The following is a 25,194-nucleotide window of genomic DNA, read 5'->3' on the forward strand; positions in this document are numbered from 1 at the left end:
CCCATGAAGCACAGGATCAAGACATTTGCATATGGCCATGTCTGAACTGGGGTGGCTCGGTGAGCAAAATAACGATGGAGTAAACCCAGATCTGTGACTGGGGGTGAATGTTTTGCCATTGTGCAACATTCCGTCCATCATCTTGTGTGTTTTGCTTACTCCAACTTGAAGCCATTAAGCACACATTATGAATTCAGGTACCAATGAAACCGAATTAGAACAAGCATTGTTAAAGTCACCAGGTCTTGTTTTTAAAGAAGACATGATATTCACGTTTATAGCCTTCAACAAGTAGTGCATGTTGCTGTTTCTTAAACGGTAACAGAGGTCCTTTGACTTAGACTCAAGCACTTTCCGTACTAGGCTTTACCATTCGTTCCAAATCCTCAAAACAGGTGTAAGGAATACCATAAGCTCTTACTAGGCTTTCCCATTTGTTCCAAAACCTCAAAACAGGTGTAAGGAATTCAATTTCAATTCAATTGAGGCTTTATCTCAACCGTTCTGATCAAAAAGACACAAAATTACAATCGGGCCAGAGACTGATAATCTGCAAACCACTATGCTCACACCACACGGACACCATTGTTGGGGTAGCAAGGAAAAACGCAAACCTACAATGGAATGGACACAAAATAATCCTCACAGGATTACTCGAAGACTACAGTGGATATAAGAAAAGGATTTCTAGCCCAGAGAGATAAACTAAGGAAAGAAAACATCACGTTCACCTTCGCTGGACCCACTAAATTCAGGATAAACAACAAAGGGAGGTCGCAAACCTTTGAAGATCCAACAGAACTTTCGAGATCTCTGCTGGGACCAACCCATCAGGAAATGGAGACAACGACGAGCAAGAGGAACGCCTCTCTGGACCAAACGACGGACTGGGCAGGACCCACAAGGTGAAAGGCAACAGTAACACAGGACTAGCCTACAGACCCACGGCAGTGAACATGTGATCTGAAGGAAGCAAAACTTAAGTAACACCACAAATGCCTCAAGACATTATATAATAACTACCTCATGGAAACATCAAGGCTGATACGCCTGTAACAGACTGCTTCATGTAAAGTTCATTGTAGAAAACGGTCTTGAACTGGCACTTCAAAGACTAAGACATGTGTACGGAGGTCAGATGTGCGTTCCATACAGGAGGAGTACCCAAGCACTTGTACAATGGAGAAAAGTCTGGCTTGATCGGCTATAAGACTTGCTATATCCTTTATATTTACACTGAAGAGGGCAGCTATTTAGATAAACTTGTCCCTAGATGTCGGAAGCATGGACTAAGTAAAGTAGAACAATCAGTGAACCAGTATATCCCAGGGAAGGGGCGGGGATCTTGCAGTTGCGAGTCTACAGTATGAGGTTTTTGCTCAGGGACGGACGGTAGGGAGGGGGCGACGGGATAGTCGTCTTGTCTGCCCTGTACTTCTGTTTTGATAGTCTACATCTATGCCCACACCAAACTTTCTGGTAGACCGGCCTGTACGATTTGACCACTACAACCAGCTACCTTGTCACACGCAGCTATGCCGAAGGAGTCCAAACGCAGTAGATCTCACACCAGTGCAGAGCCCAAAAAGGGGGAAAACAAAGGAAACGGGGGAAAAAAAAAAAAAAAAAAGGGAAGCGAAGCCCACACACTAAGCCATGACACAGAACAACTCCGCGCTGCACGCAGACCTGAAGATAGTCTCCCTCAACGTGAAGGGTCTAAATCACCGGGTTAAGAGAAAGAAGGTACTTGACTACCTAGCAAAGACTAAAGAAGAGGTCATCCTCTTACAAGAAACCAAACTCTCCATGGAGGAAGAGACTAAACTTCGGGCTAGATGGATAGGACAAGTAGCCTGCTCTCCAGCGGTGAGCAAGAAACGAGGGTTCATCACACTGATAAATAGAAAATCTATGATAACCATTAAAAACGTACAGCATGACGAGGAGGGGAGAATATTAACACAGCTGAAGAGAGGCACCAAATCCATACTAGTAGCAAACATATATGCACCGAATACAGATGACACATCATACTGGGAGGGGGTATCTAAGAGGTTGGAGGCAAACTATTTGAATGACATGACTGTACTGGCAGGAGATTTTAACCTGGCACTAGATTACACCCTAGACAGAATCGTTGTCCCAGGTCCGGCCCCCCGCGTCGTACAACATTCTAAAGAACATATGCAACAGATTAAATCTGAAAGGTCCATGGCGTTTGCAACACCCCGACACTAGGGACTACACTTTCTACTCCAACCCACACAACTCCTACAGTAGAATAGACTACATCCTCATTTCAGGATATCACACACACACACTTAGTAGAATACACGGAAATCGCGGCAAGAACAATTTCCGACCATTCATGCATCAGCCTACAACTAGCAGGTCGGCACAATGAACACCCCAACCGAAGATGGCGGTTTAATACAGTCACAGCGAGGCAGGAGGACAAAACCAGAATTGAGCAAGCCATCATGGACTACATCAAAGACAACGACACACCAGACATAGACCCCAAAAGCCTGTGGGACGCGCTTAAGGCGACGATTAGAGGAGCACTTATAGAAATCAAAGCCAGATGAGATAGGGAAGCAAAAGCACGCTGGACCAACTGGAAAGAGACATCAAACCACTAGAAACTAAACATATCGGGGACACTTCGAACACGAACACTTGTAGAGCTCACTTGGAAAAAAAGTATGAATTCAATAGAATTCTTAATGAACGTGCAGGCCTATGGAAAAAAAAAAACACAAACAAATTATCCTCTGTGCGGCAAACACGGCAGGGAAAATCCTAGCGTCATACCTTAAGCACAAACAAAGACAACACTGCATTTCATCTATCTCAGACGCAAACATCGCGCACACCCAACATGAGGACATCCTACGCACGTTCATGGAATTCTACCAAGAACTCTACAAAAGAGACAAGACTCTTGACCAGGAGGGCTGCAGGGCCTACCTAGACAGACTTAACCTGCCCAAGATATCAAAACGAGGAAGCCAGGTTGCTAGGCCAAGACATAAAAGCTAAGGAGATTACAATAGCTATCAAGTCCCTGAAGGACAACAAAGCTCCAGGGCCAGATGGCTACACGGCCCCCTTCTACAAAACCTTCCAAAAAGTCAGCTACTCCCAGTCATAAAAAAAGTCTTTAACCACTGTGAAAATGAGGGGGTGGTAACAGAATCTATGTCACAAGCAAACATAATTGTCATCCCCAAGGAGGGCAAGGACACAGCAGCCCAAAAACTACCACCCCATTTCACTTCTCAACATAGACTGCAAGATATATGCCAAAATCCTCGCCACAAGACTAAACAGCGTGCTCCCACAGCTGATTGGAAACACAGGTAGGCTTTCTGAACACGTATATCTCATGATAACACAAGACTCCTTTGGCATGTTATAGAGCACTCCTCTAAAGCGGACAAACCGGCGGTAGCATTCACGCTAGACGCAGAGGAGGCCTTTGACAGAGTGTCCTGGCAATTCCTTGAACAGAGCATGCAAGCGTACAACCTGGGAGGAAGCTACATGAAGAAAGTAATAGCACTATATAAAAGCCCCAATGCACAGATCGCTATAAACGGGTCAATCATACCAATTTAACCTCCAGTGGGGGGTATGAGGCAAGGCTGCCCCCTATCCCCAGCACTGTTCCTACTAGCACTCGATCCCCTGATTAAAGACATCCTGGCAAACAGAAACTGGTTGGGAGTAACCATCAACAAGAACACAGCCAAACTAGCAGCCTACGCTGACTAAATACTCATAATAACAGAGGACCCAGAACATTCTATAATAGCCCTCATGCGCACCATGTAGGTGTACCCTAGCCACAAATCTGAATGCATGTCACATAACATACACACAACCAGAGAGGTAATAGGCGACTCAGGGTTAGCCTGGCACACACAACCAGAGAGGTAATAGGCGACTCAGGGTTAGCCTGGCAACCAGGGTTTGTCAAATACCTAGGGAAGAATCTGAAGACCACTCGAGCAGAATGAGAAATGAACCCTAGAAAAGATCAAAGGGCTCATGGAAACCTGGTCGCCCAAGTTAATCACTTGGGGGAGAATAGACACCATAAAGATGATTATCACTCCAGTAGTAAACTATCTAGCAAGTATGCTTCCCCTCAATCTCAGACTGGTCCACCGCAAGGTAGACCAAGTGACAAACTAGTTCATATGGAGAGACAAAAAAACTAGAATAAGCCTCCCAAAACTAAAACTAGAGAAGAGACTAGGAGGACTAAACGTGGCGGACTTCAGGACATTCCAGACGGCCTTCATAGCTAGACAAGGAATATACTGAATACTACCAAACCAGAAATACACCCCAACCTGGCTCTTTATCGAGAATGCCGTTCTAAACATCGACCCTATTGCTCTCCTCACAGCTAACAAGCAGGCACAAAAGAATAACCAGATATTTAAAATCACAAGACAAGCGCTTCTTAAGCTAGACCAGAAACTCTAACAGCATCAAAAACTCATACTGGGAAGCCCTCTGGGCAAACCCAAAGATTAAATACAGAACGAAACCCCTGGGCATAGAGTCAAGGAAAAGACTAGGGATCTCATACCCAGCACAGTTAAAAGACGAGGGCCAGCAATACACCTTCAACAACCTAAAAACGCAACATAACCTCCCGGACATAAAACTATACAACTTCCTCATAATCAAAACAGCCCCAACAAAATCAAAAATAGCCAAGCATAAACCCTCGATCTTTCAGTGTATGCATAATCTAAACAAAGTGGGCCACCAGGTGTCCCATCTATACAAGCTTCTCCGCCCTGGTTCCTCCAACCTAAATGCTAAAAATAGCAGTAACTGGGAAAAACAGCTAGACACCACACTTACCGAGCAAGAGACACACACACCCTTTGGGCGGCCCCATCGAAAAATAGGATCTCCCCAGTGTTCGCGCAGACAAAATTCTGGCTACTACACCAAGCATACTGGACACAAGCAGGCTTCGCGTCGATAGGACGGACAGAAAACTACTGCTGTTGGAACTGTGGCTCGGAAAAGGGAGACCTAGTGCACCTTATCTTCCAATGTAGTAAGGTTAGAAAATTCTGGAAAAAGGTGTTCGAATTCATGAATAAGGCCCTAGGCTGCACTCTAAAATAAGAATTTGCCACAATCGCCACATCACACATTATGGCGGACAGCCACACAACAGGACAGAAACATCCTGGACTTCCTCCTCATGACAGTAGTCAAAACAGTGCCAGCCAAATGGAAGGACACAACCAAAGCCACGTTCAAGGGGTGTCTGAACTGGGTGATATACCTTCGGGGAGCCGACAACACAGCACTAAGAAGCACACCATGGAAGCACCCCAACAGAGGGATGTGGTCATCACTGGACACATTCCTAAACCCATACGAACCCCCATGAACAACGTAAATTAGGCTACACCAGCAGGAATTCTCCCACAAGGGATCGGCTAGGCAGAGTGGTGGAGTGGCATGACGGGGCAATGAGGTAGTCAGTGGTTTCAAAACTTCCCCGTGAGGCAGACGGTCAACCACATAACAACTGCCACAGACCTATATGGTTTGTGTTATGTTACATGTATCTTCTAGAGACGAGACCATCTGCAAATACCTACATGTTCTGTGCTATATGTGTACAAGTCAGAAGGGGATATAAGCGCAGGCTGATTTGCCCAATCGTTTGCCCCACAAATACATGTAACCAATACTGACAGACGAGTGCCCCAGCGGGACCAGCCGCGAAATGTTGCTATTTGTTACATATTGTAATGTAACAATACCAATAAAAACTTTAACCCCTTCCATGCTCATGACGGAACCGTTCCGTCATGAGCGTCGGTTGACCTGTGCTTATGACGGAACCGTTCCGTCATGGTTCCATAGACCCAATGGAACATTCAGCACAGCGCAAGAATTTGCGCCGCACTGAAGGGGTTAAAAAAAAAACAAAATAAGAAAATCTTGAGTAAGAACATGATCACTAAGATAATAAAACAGGATACAAAGAAATAGCAGCACATGCATGTAATAACGTGATATATATATATTTTTATACAACATACACATTTAATTCATTAGGGAGGACGATTGTTCGTGTTATATTGCACTAGCACCAGAAATAGTTTAACTTTATTCATATCATTTGTGCATAATACTCAAAGATAACCCAACAATAGCAGCAACATGAACTTAAATCTTGTCTATAGCAGCTGTTCATCTTTAAGAAGTTGGACAGTATTCTCCACATCCAGCTCAAAAACTCAGCTAAAGCTATCACAATAGGCTCTTGGGCGCTGGTCTTCAATAGTCTAAGAGCAGTCACACATGTCCTAGTGCCCATTATAAGACAAACTGGTTTTAACCACTTACACTTCGTGGCGCATTATAGGCAGAGAATACAAATAATGTGTGGTATATCATTCTGGTCCTGGGAGAATACACATTTACTATCTGGGATATTTTTCCATTTAGCAGTAAAAGATCAGATTTGAAAAATACCTACTTTAAACGGATAAAATAGTTTCCTATCGCCATGCCTGATAATATATTCCCAAAAATGTTCAAACATGAGCTCACGCTTGTGTTCAAAGAAAGTGCTGGTCAGTGCCTGTTTACTATTGGATCGCATGTTGTTATCTTTAACCATGGTCCAATAGACCTCTTTAAAAACCTTGTGTGGAGGGGGGGGGAAACAAGTGGCCACCCGAATTTTCCCATAAATGGGACATGACCATGTGTAAAAGGGAACATTTTATCTTTTGCAGCCAAATGATCTTATGTGAAGTGTCTGCATCTGACGTCTTTAAGAGCACTTGCATAGTGCATCAGCTCCGGGATTGTCCATAATCTTCGCCAGAAAGCAAGAGGTCTAAATCTTGCCAACTCTGCCAGCATATTACATCCCAAATCATAATACAGGGGTTTAAGAGGTGTGTTCTGGGAAAGACCAGTTAGATTCCTCACAAATGTATTCTGGGCTAAGGTGAGCGATAACACATTCTCGAAGCCCCACAGTACTGCTCCTTAAAGGATGGAAGCCAAGACTTTTGTTTTATAAATCTTTAGGACAGGACCGATCGGCTTAGTGTCGAAATGCCTATGCTCACTGAGTAATGCTCCTGTCAGTTGTGAGTGCTTCAGTACCAATAAGTCTATCTGGGGCTTCCAATCTAGCTTTCCGCCCAATGTGATCCCTAAGTAAGTAAATACATCTGTTTGTTCCAAAGGAACCTTATTCATAGAAACACTGCCCCGGCAGCATTATGCTTGTGCAGAACCAAGAACTTTGTTTTATTCACATTCACCTTCAGCTCATGATCTCGGCAAAAGTCCTCAAAGCGACACAGCACTTGCTGCAAACCCTTCTGTTTTTTTGATATTATTAGGGTATCGTTGGCAAACATAAGTATTGGGACCTTTGGGCCAGCTAATTAAGGAGCATCAGTGGAATGTATTAAAAAATAATTAACAACCCCATTTATGACCAGAGAAAATAAAGTGGGGGCCAGGACACACCCTCGACGTACCTCTTTTAGGATCAGAAACCTGGGAGTGGTATTGCCATGGGCACCCCCATCGTACCTGTGTAAAATTAGCTTCGTACAATGTGGCTGTAAGTGATAAAAGTTCCAAGGACATGCGTAAGTCTTTCAGAACTGTCCAGAGGTTATTACGGGGTACTGTGTCAAATGCTGATTTTAAAAATCAACAAATGCGGCATAAATAGTATCGCCAGCTAAGATTACGACACGCCAGTAAATTATAGCAAAACGAAAGACCTGATCGATGGTGCATGTGTGCCCTAAATCCTGCCTGTATGGGTTATATTTTATCCATAACTGAATTCTATTTACCAATAGCCTGGCCTGATTTTTTGAGTGATACTAGCGTTCAATTCAGCATGCATAGAGAACCTTTGGAGAATAACTAGTGTGCTCTCTACTTCATCCATTACATTGGTAAGTGAACTTTTGTTTCCCCACAACTCTGGTCCATTTTACCCTCCTCATTTCATTGCACATACTAACGTCAGCAGTCATCGTTTCTGGTTTTTGGGGTTGTGCAGTTACGTAACCTATAACTCCTCTTTACCAGGATAGGGTTGTGGTTACTTTTATTTCTACAGCGTACCTCCATATCAATTAGAGAGGACCAGTTCTCAGAATTTAAGAGGAGGATATAGTCAATAAGACTACTTCAGTCCATTACAGTAGGTATGTGAGCCCTGGTGATATAAGGATGTTCTCCCATTCACAGCCTTAATACCCCTCTCCAAGCGCAGAGCTTTAAGCTGCAAGGCAGCCTCTGTCCATTTCCTAATTGGAGGCAACTCCAGTGGGGGAATACCCTATTGTTCATCCTCTTCGGCACGGAAATTGCCATCCTCATAGTCAAGGAGCTCAAACGTGGAATTGAAGTCACCTACTATAACCAAGATGTGTACATCTGTTTTTTCCACGAAACTATCAAGTGTGGAGATGGTCGTGGACATTCTACCTCCCACACTGCCTCTAGCGTACACGTTAAATCACCATTAGGTGGGGGGATACTTTGAGATTAGGAGGATCCCTGCATATCCGGATGATCAAACCGAATCTCCTCAATTTTAAAACAGGTACATTGTCTAACCCAGATGGTAAGCCCACCGGAGGGTCTGCCTTTATGCCCACCAGATGCCGGTTTTGAAAAGTTAAGGTAACCGTGATGGTAAACTGGGTTGAGCACCCAGGTTTCTTGGAAGGACAGTATATCCTGGGTCTCTATAAAGGCTATCCAACCCTGTGATGAGATCTTAGAAGGCAAGCCCGCTATATTCCAAGAAACTAATTCTAAATGTATGAAATCCTGTTTAATAGTAGTACAACTCGAGTCTGTCTAGATGATACTTTACATATCCTGGGAAGCCTGCGCAAGCTTGAGATTTTCTAGGGAGCACGAAGGATCAGCCTGTAAGAACAATTTAGACCTTAAGAGCCCATCAGCTACGTTGGGGCCTCTGGAACTACTAGTAATGGGAAGGGTAAGGTTGCTACTTTCTACCACCCCAATACATGCAGATTAATCTAGGTCCTCCATTCGCCATGGTAGAAAGGATTCCTTTGGCTTCAATCTATGATGTGCAAGGTGGAGGCCTCAATAAAAGATTTGGTTAGATTGCTAGTTGTTTGGGTGACAGGACTAACAGGGGGATTGAGTTTCATCCTAATGTTTGTTGGGGTCATATGTGATGTTCTCTAGTCAAACGCCACTAGGTTCCCTGCGATATCCTCAGAATAAACTGTAAGGCAAATATAGTCAGTGTTTTGACGCAGGGGTGAAGATAGATCTTCTCCAATTATAGATCTGCACTTTTGTACGTGTCTTAGCCATTGTGTGCATATATTAATTGGAGCTGGTTAGTCTTCTCCGATTGCAGTGGAAGTGATTTTGGGGACATTGATCAAAAAGATTTTCCGTTTAGCTAAACTAGTCAGGGGTCTCTCGTAGCTTGCAAATCTATTGGTTACAAAAGTTCCAAGAGATTGGCCAGGTCGATCAGTGGTGTGATATTCCTTTCTAGGTCCTATATTTTTCAAATAATGGGCTCTATGTGCATCTGGAGTATTAGTAGCGGAAGACTTCAATTATCGGGCCAAAATGTGTTCTCTAGATGAGTATGTTGCCCTGTAGCATCACTGTTACGACTTGTTGAGCCCGTACCAACCTTAGTCTGATTGCTGGGATTGGAATGAGAGTCCGTGGAGTGAGTGAATGTGGTTAGTATAGAACTTCAGAGAGGTAGAGAGCACATTAATCATACCCTTGAGCTTACTCACTTCATCTGAGAGAGTTCTAATTTGAGCTTTCAACCCCACTAATTCACCAACGGACTGTTCAGTACACACTCTTACACAGACCGGTAGACCGAACACTTGACAATACCTCCCGATTTGCCAGTATCCTTAGAGGCACGTGGACCCTCATTCAATTCCGCTAACGGGAGGAATCTACTAGAACATTCAATTACATAATCAGTTGCATTAGGACATGACGACTTGGATCCACAATCGAAGTGCCTTGGTGTGGCACTACCGAGGACCCTTTTGATAAAGATCTTTTTAACATGTCTGGAATGGATAAGGCAGCGGGATACAGAGTCACTGGCGGTGTCAGCACTCTGGCAGCTGGGAGCTGTGGTTCCCTGTTGGCTGTTCCCCTCATGGATGATATTAATCTTCAGACTGTTTGCGTGCCTATCATTGAGGCCTGAAAGTGCAGGATTTACTTGTTGCTGCGGCCATTTTAGATTAAACACGGCTGCCTAAAGTTGTAAGGTATTCACACTACAGAGGTGAAGTGAAGTATAGTATGTTACAATAGTAAGGTACTGTTAAAAGGTAAAATGGTAAGAAGATAGGCATGACAGATTAATTATGGTAGACTTGTCAGGTAAAACAGATTAAGTCGGAAAAATAGGATAGGTAAGGTATGATGGGTTAGGCAAGTAATGAAGGTATGGGAAGGCTAGATCTAGTAGGTTAGGGAAAATAGACTAAGATTAGGAAGTTCGAGTAAGGTTGATATTGTGGAAGATATAGTAGGAGAGTAAAATATTTGTTTGCACTTCTCATTAGCAAAGCTATGATCCACAAACAAGAAATCTAGAAAATATTATTAATGTACTATTACTAAAAAACAGTACTCCTCTCCTGTGCATTATGGTCTGGGGGAGGGGGAGGGGGTTCTGCACTCAACCTTTCCTGGTCTTCACATGGTAGCCTGAGGGCTGTGTACACACACACACACACACACAACCCCGCCCCCTTGCAGGGACACACCTTTCCAGAATAATTACCTGCAAATGCCCAGCTGATCAGCACCAATAGGACCGGTCTAGACCCAGCTACTGGCCTGTGCCGGGGGGTGAGCTTATGTCTATTCTCTAATCATTTGAAGATCTTAATTCTCTACAGGAATGCGATCTCTAACCTGTGAAAACGTATGGGGGTTATCAAGGTTTGCCAAGTACTGTCCTGCCACCAGACTCTAGCATGTTCCAAAATGACACCCCCCACCCCTTCCATTGAAAGTCTTGCCTCCAGACCTTTCTAGTAATAAGCCCTACTTCTAAATTTGGATTCAAAGATCTGTTGCTTCCCAGTTTAGTTAGAACAGGTGTGCCAATACCAAGTATACTCTATACAAGTATATCTCTGTTAAAGCAGGTTAGGAAGGATGTTAATGGCTCTGACTTAGTAACTATGAGAATAAAATGTCAAACATGCCTCTGGCCCCGCTACTACTGTAGGGAGGAGGACACTCCACAGGGGACAAAGGCAGATTGTCTCTGCCTGGACCAAGAAGGGCAGATATTGGTGACAGGAAGCACGTTTGTATGAGGGGGAAGAAGCAGTATGGAAGGGAAAAGATGGAGAGCACATGCAGAGTACAGTAAATACCTCGGCACCAGGAGTTATACCAAAAGCCAGATGTGCCCTGAAACTGCACCTCCAGCCCTTGCCCAACCACTACCACTCTGCCCTTAACTTCCTAGCCTCGCTTTTAGTAACGGGTCATACAATCTTTCACTGTGCAGCGGGGACGTGAGAAGGCACCCAAAGATAGATTACCTCACATGGCTTCAGATGTAAGACTTTCAGGCATTTAAAAAGGTTTCTGGAGGTATGTCTGATATCCGGTTAGTCAAATTTGCTCATGTGAAAATCTACCAAGTGCAAAATATTCCTACGTGGAAAACTTTGCTGTAGAGAACCCCCTTCCATTGCTCTATCCTTTTCATGGTAGTTCTCTTCCCTCCTGGAAAAGGTGGGACATCTACCTTCTCAGGAGTGACATTTATGAATAGCCATAAAAGTTGAAGTTTGTGGGTGTGGATAAACAAGTGGCATTGCAGATCCTGTAATGCGGACTGACAATGTAGCTTCACTCACTTGAAAACAGACCGAGTAAATAATTTTACTAGTGGAATACCAGCTTTTTGCAGATGTAATCCAACTAACCTCTCCCCCTTCCCCCAACAAAACTAAACACATAAAAGGCTTTAATCGGACAAGACTGCTGTACTATAATATGGGAAGCAGAAGTCTTCTGGGTTTTAATTTAGTTTATTCACAACAACCCTGTAGCACCCTCATGACAAGGCAGCAAAGCTCAAATGAACTACAGTTCCAACAACATGTATGGAACTCAATGACCTAGGAATGCTAAAACATAGTGTAAATTAAAGATAAAATATATCTCCTTTCTTCAAACAAAATGAATAATACATACACCAAACATTCAACCACAGGGTATTGAGCTCCATACTAATCGACAAACACCAACACAACACAAGACATGCACCACAAGACAAATAAAGACCATGTTGAATCCACGTTAATAAGTGCAAACAAAATGCTGAGCACATGTAGTTAATGCAAAAACAAAAAATGGAGGGAGAAGGAGGTTAGACCAAACCAGGTCGGCCTCCAGTCAGTAGGATCCAGTCTAATGGTAATGATGGTGATGCTACTGCCAGTATTTCTTCAGCTAATAGAGCGCTTCTGTCATTGTCTTTCCACCAGTGATTCAATTCTAAGACCTCCAGTATGGCTAGACTACTTTGTATGTCATTAACTACATGTGCAATACAGGAACCCAATATGAAGGGTTCAGAGACCTGGTTGGTGTTTTGTGGTTACTGCTTACTAAGTCAGTGTGTACCAAATTATATAAGAAAGAAAAATTTCTTTCTAGAGTCCCCTCACTCACCGGGGTTGCCCCACGGTGACATGCTTCATCATTGGGGCCATCCCAGTTCTCTACGAAAAGGGGCGTGCTGCGACATGGCGACTACTCTATGCTGTACTATAATATTGGAGGCCGAAGTCTTCTGGGATTTCATATAGTTTATTCACAGCAACTCTGTACCACCCTTGTGACCAGGCAAAGCTCAAATGAACTAGAGTTCCCTTAACAAGTATGGAACTCCGTGACATAGGTATGCACAGTCAAAATATTTTGTACATTTCAGGTAAATGAAAGCTACAACATATTTCCTCTTCAAACATAGAATTCATTATCTATTACATATATACATGTAGGAACCGTACACCCACAGGGCAATGAGCTCCACACTAATACACACCAAAACAAGACATGCACCAGAAGAATAACCACTGGACACGTTGGTAGCACCCACAACCCATCAGAACAGGACCTCGGAGTTCTAGCATTTTAGAGGCCCAATAACTGTCCAGGGGATATACAGACTACCCTTTCCCAACCAACAAGTAAATAAACTCCAGAGGATTGGAGTGAATGGAAGACCCTTACATTTTGTTTTGAAAGGTTTGTATTCACCATAATATCATGTGACAACTCATTTAACAAACTCACCATCTCCTTGCATGCAAGCTAGCTACCGGGCCCCAGATTCGTATTGCAACGCAGCAATTCTGGTTACTGCGCTTCAATTCATGAATGGGAGGGGCGCAGAACAGTGCCCCATCATAGTAGACATGACGTCGTTTTCTTCACTCCTGGAGCTGGCACATTTTGTTGCTATGCACCAATGCACACATTCTAGAATGAATAGCTTTTTTACTGAAAAGGACCCTTCGAGTACAAAAAATATAATTTAACACTTTCCGTACTTTGTAGGTCTGCTGTACAATGTAGCATGAATACAAAGTAGGAAAAACGATTCATTTATCCTCGCTAAAACCCATGGGTGGTTGATGTTCCAACTTGCAAAGTGGCAATCTAAAAAGGGCTTTGGTTTTCTCAAGCTATTTACGATATACGGCATAATGACATGTTTTGAAGGAACAGCACCTTGTGTGTAGTTATGCTAACCATCACTATTTCTATAGAGCAAAATGAAAACAGACTTCTAGTACTAAGTTAAGTACAGTTTTAATTAAAAGTACTTTTCACTTTGAAAAAAATCGACACTTAGAAACTTGTCAATACAGTCCAATGTTATCCAATGAGAAAAACAAAATAGGTAAGTACTGCACTTACAATCCCAGTCTTCGGAGCCAAGAGTCCGCAAGGGTCAGGTGAGTACCAAAACTGCACCCCCCAGAGGCACAAGGGAGGATGGGTGCAGAGGTCAAAATCTAAGTTTGGCCCAATGCATTCCAATTGAGACAGGGGGTGCCATGAGCCACACTGCTTGCAGGTAATTGGATCGGTTGCAGAGGCCAAGCGCAATTGCGATGTCAGGTGCCCAATGCTTTTCTATGAGGATTCTACTTCCGGCAAAGAGGCTACAAGTGTGGCACCAGAGGTTGCAAGACAAGACTGACAGCAGAGGTAAGTTGGGGTGGGGAAGAGAAACTGACAGAGGGGCACCATCGGTGCCTTTGAACGCCGGAGTCTCCTTACCAGAGACGGTCACGGTCAGAGGGTGCCTTTGGATTCACACTGCAGGAACAGTAGTTGAGATCAGGAGAGGTCAGCCAACGCTGGACACGAGGTCAGAATCGCTGGGGAGCCTTCACTGCACAGGTGAGCCACTCAGACTCCAGCCGTGGGAGTCCGGTGTCGAGTGGGCAGGAGGCTTATCTCTACCTAGATCCAGAGTCTTCTAGTACAAGAGGCTGGGGATAGGGAGGCAGGGACAGTCTCACTGCAAAAGTGGCAGGCCCTTGAAGCTCCTCTCTTCGAGCACTGGCCCCAACCTTTGCCCAGGATGTGCATTATTTCTGGTATCAGAGCAAGGGTTCTCTACCCAGGGATCCAGAAACCTGTCCGGTGTTGGGTGGCTGCCTACAGCCGGTTAGAGACCACAGCAGGGTTGGCAGGTTTTCAGGGAGCACATCCGAGGTGCCCTCTGAGTACATGGTACAATAAATCCACACTGGCATCACTGTGGATTTATTGAAATGAGTAGTTTGGTACCAAACACTCCTGTGTTCAGAAAGGCCATCATGGTGTTGTGCAACTCTAGTTGCCGAATTTCCAGCCGATGAACTCTATGGCTTCACTGGCACTTACATTAGGAACTGGACCCCAATATTGTAGGGATAATATCTGCTCATGCAGATATGCCCTCATCCGTGGTATAGCGCACCCTTCCTTAGGGATGCGAGGCCTGCTAGAGGGGCGACATCAATTCCCTCAGGCAGTGCTAGTTGGCATGGCACCCAAATAGGGCACCATGTCGACTTTGTTTCTCCCTCACAGGAGCATGCAAGCCGCAAAGGCAGTGTCATGGTCCCAGTGTAGGGGGTGGGGGGGGTACCAGGGGACCACCCTCTTCAGGTCCCAGGAGGTACACAGAGTACCATTTACTAGGGACTTTCAGAGGGCAGAAGTGCCAATTGGGGATTTGTGTTTAGGGAAGGAGCACTAGAACAGCAGACCTGGTTGGCAGGGATCCTGTGCACTACATTTGAAGCCACATCAAAAACCAGGCAAAAAGTGAGGGGATAACCATGCAAAGGAGGCACTTCCTCACTTGTGCTAAAAATGCAATTCACAAACATTTTCTAGGATTGCGATTACCAGGCCCACTTCAGTAAATTCATGCAAGTCGTAAATCTGCACTGTTGCAAGTACATATTCCATGGGTGCACTTTTGTGGCTTTATTAATTAGTTGGGCCCAATTAGGTCTGGTGTTTTTATTAAATATCTACTGCACAGTGAGTGACAGCATTCTACCCGTTCGCAAGGAGCATATGGTACATAAAGTAGTTTCTTTCACTGCCAATGACTACTATGGCAATGTGTGCTCTTTGAGACCCAACATTTTTTTGCTTTTAGCCAATATTTTTGTTATAATGGTGAGGGGCCAGAGTCTCCAACAACAATTAAGTTTTAAAAAACATTTTGAAAACCAGACATATTGACAAAACCAAAAGGATGACCACCAATGCCATGCAGATTGGTTTCACCAATGCTTGTTTATGTTCTACATAATCCCGTCAAAACTGGCTTTACACCATTTTTTCCCCATTCTGAATAGGTTTGGGAAACTAGCATTTATCAACCACATTCTATTAAATGATGCTTTTAAGAAATGGAACCATAAATGTCACTGTAGTTTAGCAAAACAAAAACAAAAAAAACAAGGTTTGTAGCTGCATTTTTTTGGTGAACATTTTATTTTGAGGCAAAAAAAAAAAATCAAATCTTGCTTTCAAACATCTGCAAGTATTCGCATCTAATAAAAGAGCCATTATACACAGCCTCATTTAATGAAGTGATCACCAGAATATTAAAGGCTTTCCATTAATGAACCGCAAATACAAGTTCAAACAGCATGGACACAAGGATGCAAATAGTATCATAACTACAGACAATGCTCTGCCACAGATCCATAATGTGGTACCAAGAACTGTCAGCCAAAGGGTTTGTGCTGCAGGTGGTGGGGAGGGGGTTGGTTCTACTTGTCCAAAGGACAAATTAAACATGAAAACTTGCAGTCCAGGACCCAAAACAATAGGTTCGGGAAATCAGTCTATATGAATTCCACACAAGACCATCAGTAACTTGTGAACCGCAACGAACGCATTCACCCACCGCATGATTTTACACAGGCTGCAAATGGGAGAGTTATGTTGCACACAATGCTCTGCAGCAGGCATATTAACTTTAACTGTCTCATGAGGATTCAAGACTTTAAAATATTGCACTCCGACTGCTTCAGTAAGTGCACTTATCACTCAAGTTACAATACTAGTATTGCACCATGACCTTTTGTACGCAAGAGATTGATAGGGTATTTTCTACTAGTATCAAATTTTAAGTGCTTCTGATTGACCTGGACCAGTATTAACCCCCTAAAGATGCTTGCTCCTCAACTGGACCTAATCAATGTCAGTGAAAATACAATGTAAAAAGTAAAGCACATTATGCTTTAAAAGGAAAGTAAGACAAAGTAGGATAAAACCATGAACGCGTATTAACGGTACCCCCCGGCGCTTTTTTCTCTCTTTTTTCCCCATGTGTTTCACCCAGTACCATGTAAATATGCTCTTTATTTTAAATTAAAAAAAATTACTGAAATCAAAAAAAAAAAAAAAAAAGTATAAATCATTACAGTAAGCAAAAGAATTGGTTTGAGCCATCCATTTTAAAAGAAGAGGCCGCATGTAGTTCAGAATAAAGGGCAAATAATAAAATGGCAGAACTAAATAAAGTTCAGCGAAAATATATCTTAAATCGGAGGTCTGGCAGACAGCTTTGCCTCAAAAATATATGGGGAGAGAGAGCAGACAGCCTTAAAAAGGCATCTGTTATAATGCACATGACAATTAAATCACACAGTAATTACAACTGTGTAAGAAAGAATACGATTTCAGAAATCATATTCAACACTACCACAGATTCCCATAATGCAGTTCCCTTCCAGACAGCCCTCCAAACAGTTAATAGAAATGGCCTCACTAAACATACAAGGGCAGCATCCAATCAAAAATTTCTGCGGTCCCAGTAGGGGAGGCCTTAGGAAGATTCACTCAATGAAACGGTGTGCTACAGAAGTCTAAAGAAAATATACAACGTGCTGTACCCGGGAAATTGTAATTGTAAATAGATTTGTTAAGCGAGGTTGCTGCCCACAGGCGTCCAAGCGCTGAGTAATAACAGAGATGGGGCGGAGCAGAAGAGTTAGAACTCGGAGGATTTGGCGAGGAAAGCGATATTATATTCCTAACACAGTGTTTACAAAGTGAGTTGTGGGTGAATAGTCTGCGTGCAAGGTGAGACCAGGACAACAAAAAAGTTAGTTTGAAAAAGTGTTCCCAAACAGCACAAACCATTTAGCTAACGTAGGTTTGGTTAGCTAGTTAGCATAAGCACTGTTCTCTCAACATAATGCCTTTATTTCAACTATGTTAAATATTTTATCATGTTAATGTAATGCTGCATGCAATTATAAAACTCTACACCCCATTTCACCTTAGTAGACGGTACTTAAGTCCCTAAGAACCAATCCATTCCGTTTATGACCAATTAAGGACATCGGGTTAGGTTTGTTAACTATTTTATTTGTTGCAAATTCATATGGGTGAAGGGTGGCAGACCTTAAAACAAAAACCATGTATTTGTACTCCTTAATTTGATTGTTATCGACTTTACAACCGTTTATAGCATTACCTTTATGAAGACACTTGAGCACCATAACACCTCTTCATGCCATCTTGCAATTGATTTTTTTCCCCATTACTTTAAGTGGGTCCTTCACTCTGCCACCTTTCAATGTCAGACTATACGACATCACTCCAGTAAAGTACATTTATTAGCACACATGCCTAAACACTTTGAACGCTTATGCCTGCAATCGAGATTCCACGTAACGAAGGTGCAATAGCAAAACCATGTGTCTATGCCTGTTTAGATGTGGGGGAACTCACAACTGAACTGGTCAGGAGAAGTAAGAATACTTCTGGCAGCCCCACTCTTTACCTCGCCAGTGTGCTTGCACAAGTGCGCATTCAGCTTCCACGCCTTATTGAAAGACGCACTGCAGTCCGGATCAGAGCAGATGTAGCGCTTCTTGAACTCGTCCACGCCGGTCTCACCCATACTTCTAACGAAGCAGTCCTGCAGCACACGGCTCTCGATGTTCGGAGACCAGCTTTCCACGGCCGCCATGTTGGTAAAGAAGGCTGAGCTTTATTGAATCGGTAACCCTAAGAGTTACGCCCCTTCGCACTGAAGTCTGGGTGACGCGCGATGACCTGCACAGGCGCAGACTGTTCGTTGAAGAGCACTCTTTCACTTTAGATACTTGTGTTTTGAGTGTGGTGTTTTCCAAACGTTAATAAAGACAAGTAAACAAGAGAACAGAAAAGGTTTACAAATCGGGCGATACGAGCAATTAAAGGTATTGAACCGCTAAAGAAGTTGTGTTCGCGCAAACATTCACAGACCACTTGGTGATGTAGCAGAAAAGGCCACTTTATTCAAGACAGTGTAATGGTGTTATTTGCTCCCCCACAGAGGACATGCAGCCTGAGTAGATTCAACTGTGCCTTTATTTATTCCAACAGATCACTATATCCAACGAGCGCCGAGCGTCTAACGGTGGCCGGCTCCGGTCGCTTCTCGCGTCTCTCCGCCTTCGCGTGCTTTCCCATAGCTGCCAAGGTTTCAGATTGCCATGTGTGACATTTCCCTAATTTCAGTGTAATTATGAGTGACATTTCAACGGCTATGAGTGACACTTTTTTGCGGGCAAAATTAAGCAATGAAGACATTCAACACATGTAAATATCAGAAATAACACCACAAAGAGCGTTCCAATCGAAACATGTCAGTCTTTTGAATAAACTTTTGAATAAACTACTACGGAAACTATATCTCACAAAGCAAGCTTTCCTCTGTGTGTGACCACGACGCTCTCGCTCTCTCTAGCCCTCTCCTCTCTATCCTTTTATCCCTCTCACCTCTCTGTCTCTTTTTATCCCTCTCTCCTGGCTCTTTTTATCCTTCTCCTCTCTCTCATGCGCTCGCTCTCTAGCCCTCCCTTCTGTCATTATCCCTCTCCCCCTCTCGCACCAGGCTGCAATTTTTGTTTTGATCAGAAAACATTAATTTGGAGTCATGTGTTCTCGATAGAGGCCATACCTGTCATGAAAAATGAAAACGTTTTTGGCAAACAGCTACGCATCTGCTCTCACTCAGCCTTACCTTGCACAGACAGTCTAAGTTGCTGCTCCAAAAATCCCAGCAACACTCTGTACTAGCCGCTTCTCTTGGGCCAGGCCTACCTTCCTTCCACAGAGGCACCTGCTTCGGTCTTTTTTTTACTTGTCACGACTTACTGCGCACTTTTAATTGTTGCGCTGCAAATGGGCATGACTGACATTAGTAGGCCTGCTCTTTGCTTCTCCGAGGGTGCTGTCTCAACTTTACTCCATTTAGGCTCAGTCTGTATACATGACAGAAAAAAAGGCCCATCATTACTGCAGAGAACAGTACAGCTGCGATGAGAAGCAGCCTCACTCTGCCTGTACCTCCCGCTCTCGTCAGAGTCAGACACAGGCTCCAGCACTCTCCCTCGACCGGCCCTCCGGCTCCGAAATAATTATTTACTGGCAGGGGCCGGGCAGCCATAGATATTTTAGCCCCACTGCAACAGGCGTCGGGATCCGATCATCTGAAGTGCTGCCAGCCAGCCCGAGCACCATGATTCCGGTGCCCCTACCACCCGCAAACCAGTGACCTCTGCAGCCAGCCTGAGAAAGCGTCTCGAGTCAAATCCCGCGCCGAGCACTTGACCCTACTTCCTCTGGACGTGACGTCACGCGCACTATCGCGACCGGCACATCCGGATTAATCCCGGCCCCCTGTGCGCCACACGTGACGGTGATTGACAGCTGAGTAGAGTATCCAACTCCGAGAGCAGCCCGGCCCCCGTGCAGACTAGGACAGAGTCTGACTAGCCGCGCCCGCCGGCCACCCTGATTTGCGCATTATGTTTCCAGGGCAACAGGAGCCTCTCAGTCTGACAGGCAGCTGCTGGCAGAAGATAAATTGTAGCGCGCCGCGGTCTCAGAGCTGCAGCGTCTCAGTTGACTGTTTAGGCACTCGGGCGGCTGGCAGCACAAAACACAGAGCCCGGGCACAGGAGCGCCGCTGGCGCGCCTGGCAGCACAGGTCGAAAATGCGTGAGAATGCATTTCAGTGCGGTGATGCGGATCACCGCACTGAAATGCGTGAGTGTCACACCTGTTGCGTGACGCTTGGCAGGACTGCTTTCCCTGCGGTCTTCGCGCATGCGCTAGTGTTCCGCTCTTGCTCCGGCGCACCACGTCATCACGCTGGTGCGTCGGAGACTAGAGCGCAACACTACATATCTCCTCTTTTTCCAACAATGTAAATGACAACTATAGTCCCACTTTCAACAGTCACTCATTTCATAGTCTTTGAATCGAGAGGGCCGTGTGACTGCCCTCCCGGCACGGGTTCGTCTTACCGGGGTGAGCTCTTCTCTGGTACCTTCACTAGCAAGACTCCTCTCTCCCCTCTGTATTCCTGCTTCCTTCTCCGCAGCCAGGGTCGTGTTTTCCGCTGCTCCTTCATGTGCCGTACTTCCTCGTTCTCCTCATTATCCACTTGAACTAATCCTTCATTCTGTCTCTCACTTCCTACAGTCATCTCTTCTGCTCCGCTGGCTTGCCTCTGATCCTCTGTCTCTTGCTCCTTGCCTGCAGGCCACTGCATGATCCTGTTGACTTTCGCCATGCAGTCTTGGGACCACACTCTACCATCGCTGAGTAAGGCCGCTCTTCCATACGCTTCTTTAACCTGCAGGGGTTTGCTGTACTTGCTTTCGCCTTTTCTTTGGAGTGTAGCAAGTTTAACTCTGACCCATTCCCCTCTTTCCAGATCAGTGTCTTTAGTATTGTGCCTCCTGTTGTAATGTGCGGTGTACACCTTTTTGGCCCTTTTCAGGTTGTGCTGTACCACCGCAGGCGACCACTTGCTCGTCACTGTCTTCTCTCTCCAAACGACATTGTCTCTCGTAAAGGGGAGTCTGCCTCTCAGAATTTGGAAGGGGCTGTATCCTAGCGCTGTAGGAGTGATTCTGTAGGCCCACAACATGCTCTGAACTTCAGTTTCCCAATCTTTTCCTTGCATTATGGCGGCCTGTATGGACCCCATCAGCACACGGTTGAACCGTTCCACTTGTCCATTGCATGCGGGATGGTACACTGCTGTGTATTTGGACTTTATCCCATTTCTTTCCATGTACTTGGTCCATTTCCCCGAGGTAAATTGTGCCCCATTGTCACTTAATATCGTCCTCGGTATTCCTTCACGTAAGAACACTGAAGTGAGAAATCTCAACACCGTGCCGAGTCCATGACTTCTTGCACGTCTACCTCCGGCCATTGGGAGTATTTGTCCACTACCACGCATAGGTATTTGGCTGTACCTCTGTAGTCGAGCACGGGACCTAATATGTCCACTGCTATGTCTTCCCATGGATTGTGGGGTTGCTCAAATGCACCTAACGCAGGCCTCAAAGGTGGTCGCTCCCTGTGTCCTGCTCCTGCGAGGTATCGTCTACATTTAACTCATCAGCTGCTTTGTATTTGTGCTCTGCCTTTTCTAGCGCCTAAGCTCTCTACATAGCGCTGCAGCGCGAGTGCCATTGCGACGCTACTGAGACATTTAAATAGCTCCTGGGGGACAATTTACACGGTGCTTCTAGATCTGGGCATTGCAACGCTCTGGGGGCATTGTAGTCACGGCGCTTTGATCTGGAACCCTGATTCGAGGAGCGCGATTGTGCAACTAGCCTAGTCAATTTCCTGAGCCCCAGCCTACCTCCAGTTTCGTTTTTCCCTACGCTGACGCCATATTACGCTTGTTGTTGTTGGTGCCTCAGAGCCTGGCCCCCACAGCCCGCCCCGCCTCCCTGCTGACCCTCCCTCCCACGAAGTACATTGCCTGCTCTGACCCCGCCTGCGCTGTGACCGTCCTGACTAGTTCAGAAACGGTCGCTCCCTGTGTCCTGCTCCTGCGAGGTATCGTCTACATTTAACTCATCAGCTGCTTTGTATTTGTGCTCTGCCTTTTCTAGCGCCTAAGCTCTCTACATAGCGCTGCAGCGCGAGTGCCATTGCGACGCTACTGAGACATTTAAATAGCTCCTGGGGGACTATTTACACGGTGCTTCTAGATCTGGGCATTGCAACGCTCTGGGGGCATTGTAGTCACGGCGCTTTGATCTGGAACCCTGATTCGAGGAGCGCGATTGTGCAACTAGCCTAGTCAATTTCCTGAGCCCCAGCCTACCTCCAGTTTCGTTTTTCCCTACGCTGACGCCATATTACGCTTGTTGTTGTTGGTGCCTCAGAGCCTGGCCCCCACAGCCCGCCCCGCCTCCCTGCTGACCCTCCCTCCCACGAAGTACATTGCCTGCTCTGACCCCGCCTGCGCTGTGACCGTCCTGACTAGTTCAGAAACGGTCGCTCCCTGTGTCCTGCTCCTGCGAGGTATCGTCTACATTTAACTCATCAGCTGCTTTGTATTTGTGCTCTGCCTTTTCTAGCGCCTAAGCTCTCTACATAGCGCTGCAGCGCGAGTGCCATTGCGACGCTACTGAGACATTTAAATAGCTCCTGGGGGACTATTTACACGGTGCTTCTAGATCTGGGCATTGCAACGCTCTGGGGGCATTGTAGTCACGGCGCTTTGATCTGGAACCCTGATTCGAGGAGCGCGATTGTGCAACTAGCCTAGTCAATTTCCTGAGCCCCAGCCTACCTCCAGTTTCGTTTTTCCCTACGCTGACGCCATATTACGCTTGTTGTTGTTGGTGCCTCAGAGCCTGGCCCCCACAGCCCGCCCCGCCTCCCTGCTGACCCTCCCTCGCCCCCTCCCCCTCCTCCATATATGACATATGCATTCTCGCGCAGCGATAACGCGCAGCGATCGCGCTCCTTGCGCGCCGAAGGTGCGCCAAAGGTAAGCCCGTCTACGCCCGTCCGCGCCTGGACCGCGCCCAGCGCCAGTCCCCCTGCCCCTCGCGCTGCCCAGCCCCCCCGCGTTACCTACGATGCCGCCACCCTCCTAGCCTTTAACCCCGGTCGCGCCCCCAACTGCGTCCAAGCCGCTCCTGGACGCACCCATGGACCGTTCTCCTGCCTCTCCTGCAAATTTAGCGGCACCGACAACATCTCCGCTGCGACCACATCACAGATTACCGACCCCAACCACCTAGAATGCATCCTTCTCAACACCCGCTCGGTCCACAGGCACGCCATTGACCTTTGGAACATACTAGACACCATCTCTCCTGACGTCGCCTTCCTAACGGAAACATGGATGAACGCTTCCTCCGCCCCTGACATCGCCATCGCTATCCCTGATGACTGTAAGCTCACACGCAAGGACCGCACAGACCATACAGGAGGAGGAATCGCTATCGTCCATAAGAAATCAATCCGCATCTCAACCAGCTCTGACGCCAACCTCGCTAACTCCGAACACCTTCACTTCCAGATCCACATCGACCCCAAAACCACACTCCGAGGCACTCTCCTCTACAGACCACCAGGACCCCGCGCAAAATTCAGTGAAGACATCACGGACTTCATCACCCCACACGCGCTCCCCTCCAAAGACTACATCCTTCTGGGAGACCTCAACTTCCACCTTGAAAAGATCAACGACCGCAACACCGCCACCCTCTTGGACAACCTCGCCAACCTCGGACTTAAACAACTGGTCACTTCCCCCACCCACATCGCAGGTCACACACTCGACCCCATCTTCACCTCCAGCAACCATGTCTCCTTCAGCCACACTACGGATCTCCTCTGGACTGACCACAGCTGCGTTCACTTCACCTACAACAAGCCGAAACCCATCATCCACCTCCAACCAACTCTACAAAGAAACTGGAACAAAATCACCACGGAGCAGATCTCCACATCGCTCCTTCAAACCTCCCCAGCCCTCTCTTCTAACGCCAACGAAGCCGCCTCCAACCTCACCCTCTGGCTATCCAACACCGCCGACACCTTAGCACCACTGAAAAAACGTCAACACAAACTTGGCATCAAGAAGGCCTCATGGTTCAACGATGACCTCAAGAATTCCAAGAAACTGTGCCGCTCCCTTGAAAAGGCCTGGAAAAAAGACCCATCCACCAACACCAAGGACGCCTTCAAAAGCGCCATCCGTACTCACCACCAACTGATCCGAAAAGCCAAGAAAACAGCATTCAAGGATCGACTTGACAACAACGCCCACAACAGCAAGGAACTTTTCAACATCGTCAAGGAATTTTCCAACCCCTCGGCCAACTCCAACGACATCACCCCCTCTCAAACCCTCTGCGATTCCCTAGCCTCTTTTTTCCACAACAAGATTGCTGACATCCACAACAGCTTTGACAACCAACCCGGAAGCCAACCCACCCTACCATCAGCTGACCATCTTCCCCTCGTTAACACCCTTAACGCCTGGAACCCAATCTCCACTGAGGACACCATCCGCCTGATGAATTCCATCCACTCTGGATCCCCCACAGACCCATGCCCTCACCACATCTTCAACAAAGCAGACTCCATCATAGCTCCGCACCTCCGAGACGTCATCAACTGCTCCTTCAACTCCGCTACCTTCCCAGAAGACTGGAAACACGCTGAACTCACCGCCCTTCTGAAAAAACCAACAGCAGACCCCACCGAACTCAAAAACTACCGCCCCAT

General features: G+C 45.9%; 1 protein-coding gene across 1 annotated transcript in view; it reads right to left on the reverse strand.

Moving 5' to 3' along the window:
- GTF3A (general transcription factor IIIA) overlaps nt 1-18,678 on the reverse strand; it is a 69,107-nt gene extending 50,429 nt beyond the window's left edge. Inside the window, exon 1 of the mRNA XM_086935169.1 lies at nt 18,428-18,678. Coding sequence (XP_086791295.1) covers nt 18,428-18,616 — 189 coding nt within the window. The 5' untranslated portion in view covers nt 18,617-18,678. The remainder of the gene's footprint in view (nt 1-18,427) is intronic.
- Nucleotides 18,679-25,194: the final 6,516 nt, after the last annotated feature.

This window comes from Lissotriton vulgaris, chromosome 8 (assembly GCF_964263255.1).
Source record: "Lissotriton vulgaris chromosome 8, aLisVul1.2, whole genome shotgun sequence".
Classification (NCBI taxonomy): Eukaryota; Metazoa; Chordata; class Amphibia; order Caudata; family Salamandridae; genus Lissotriton; species Lissotriton vulgaris.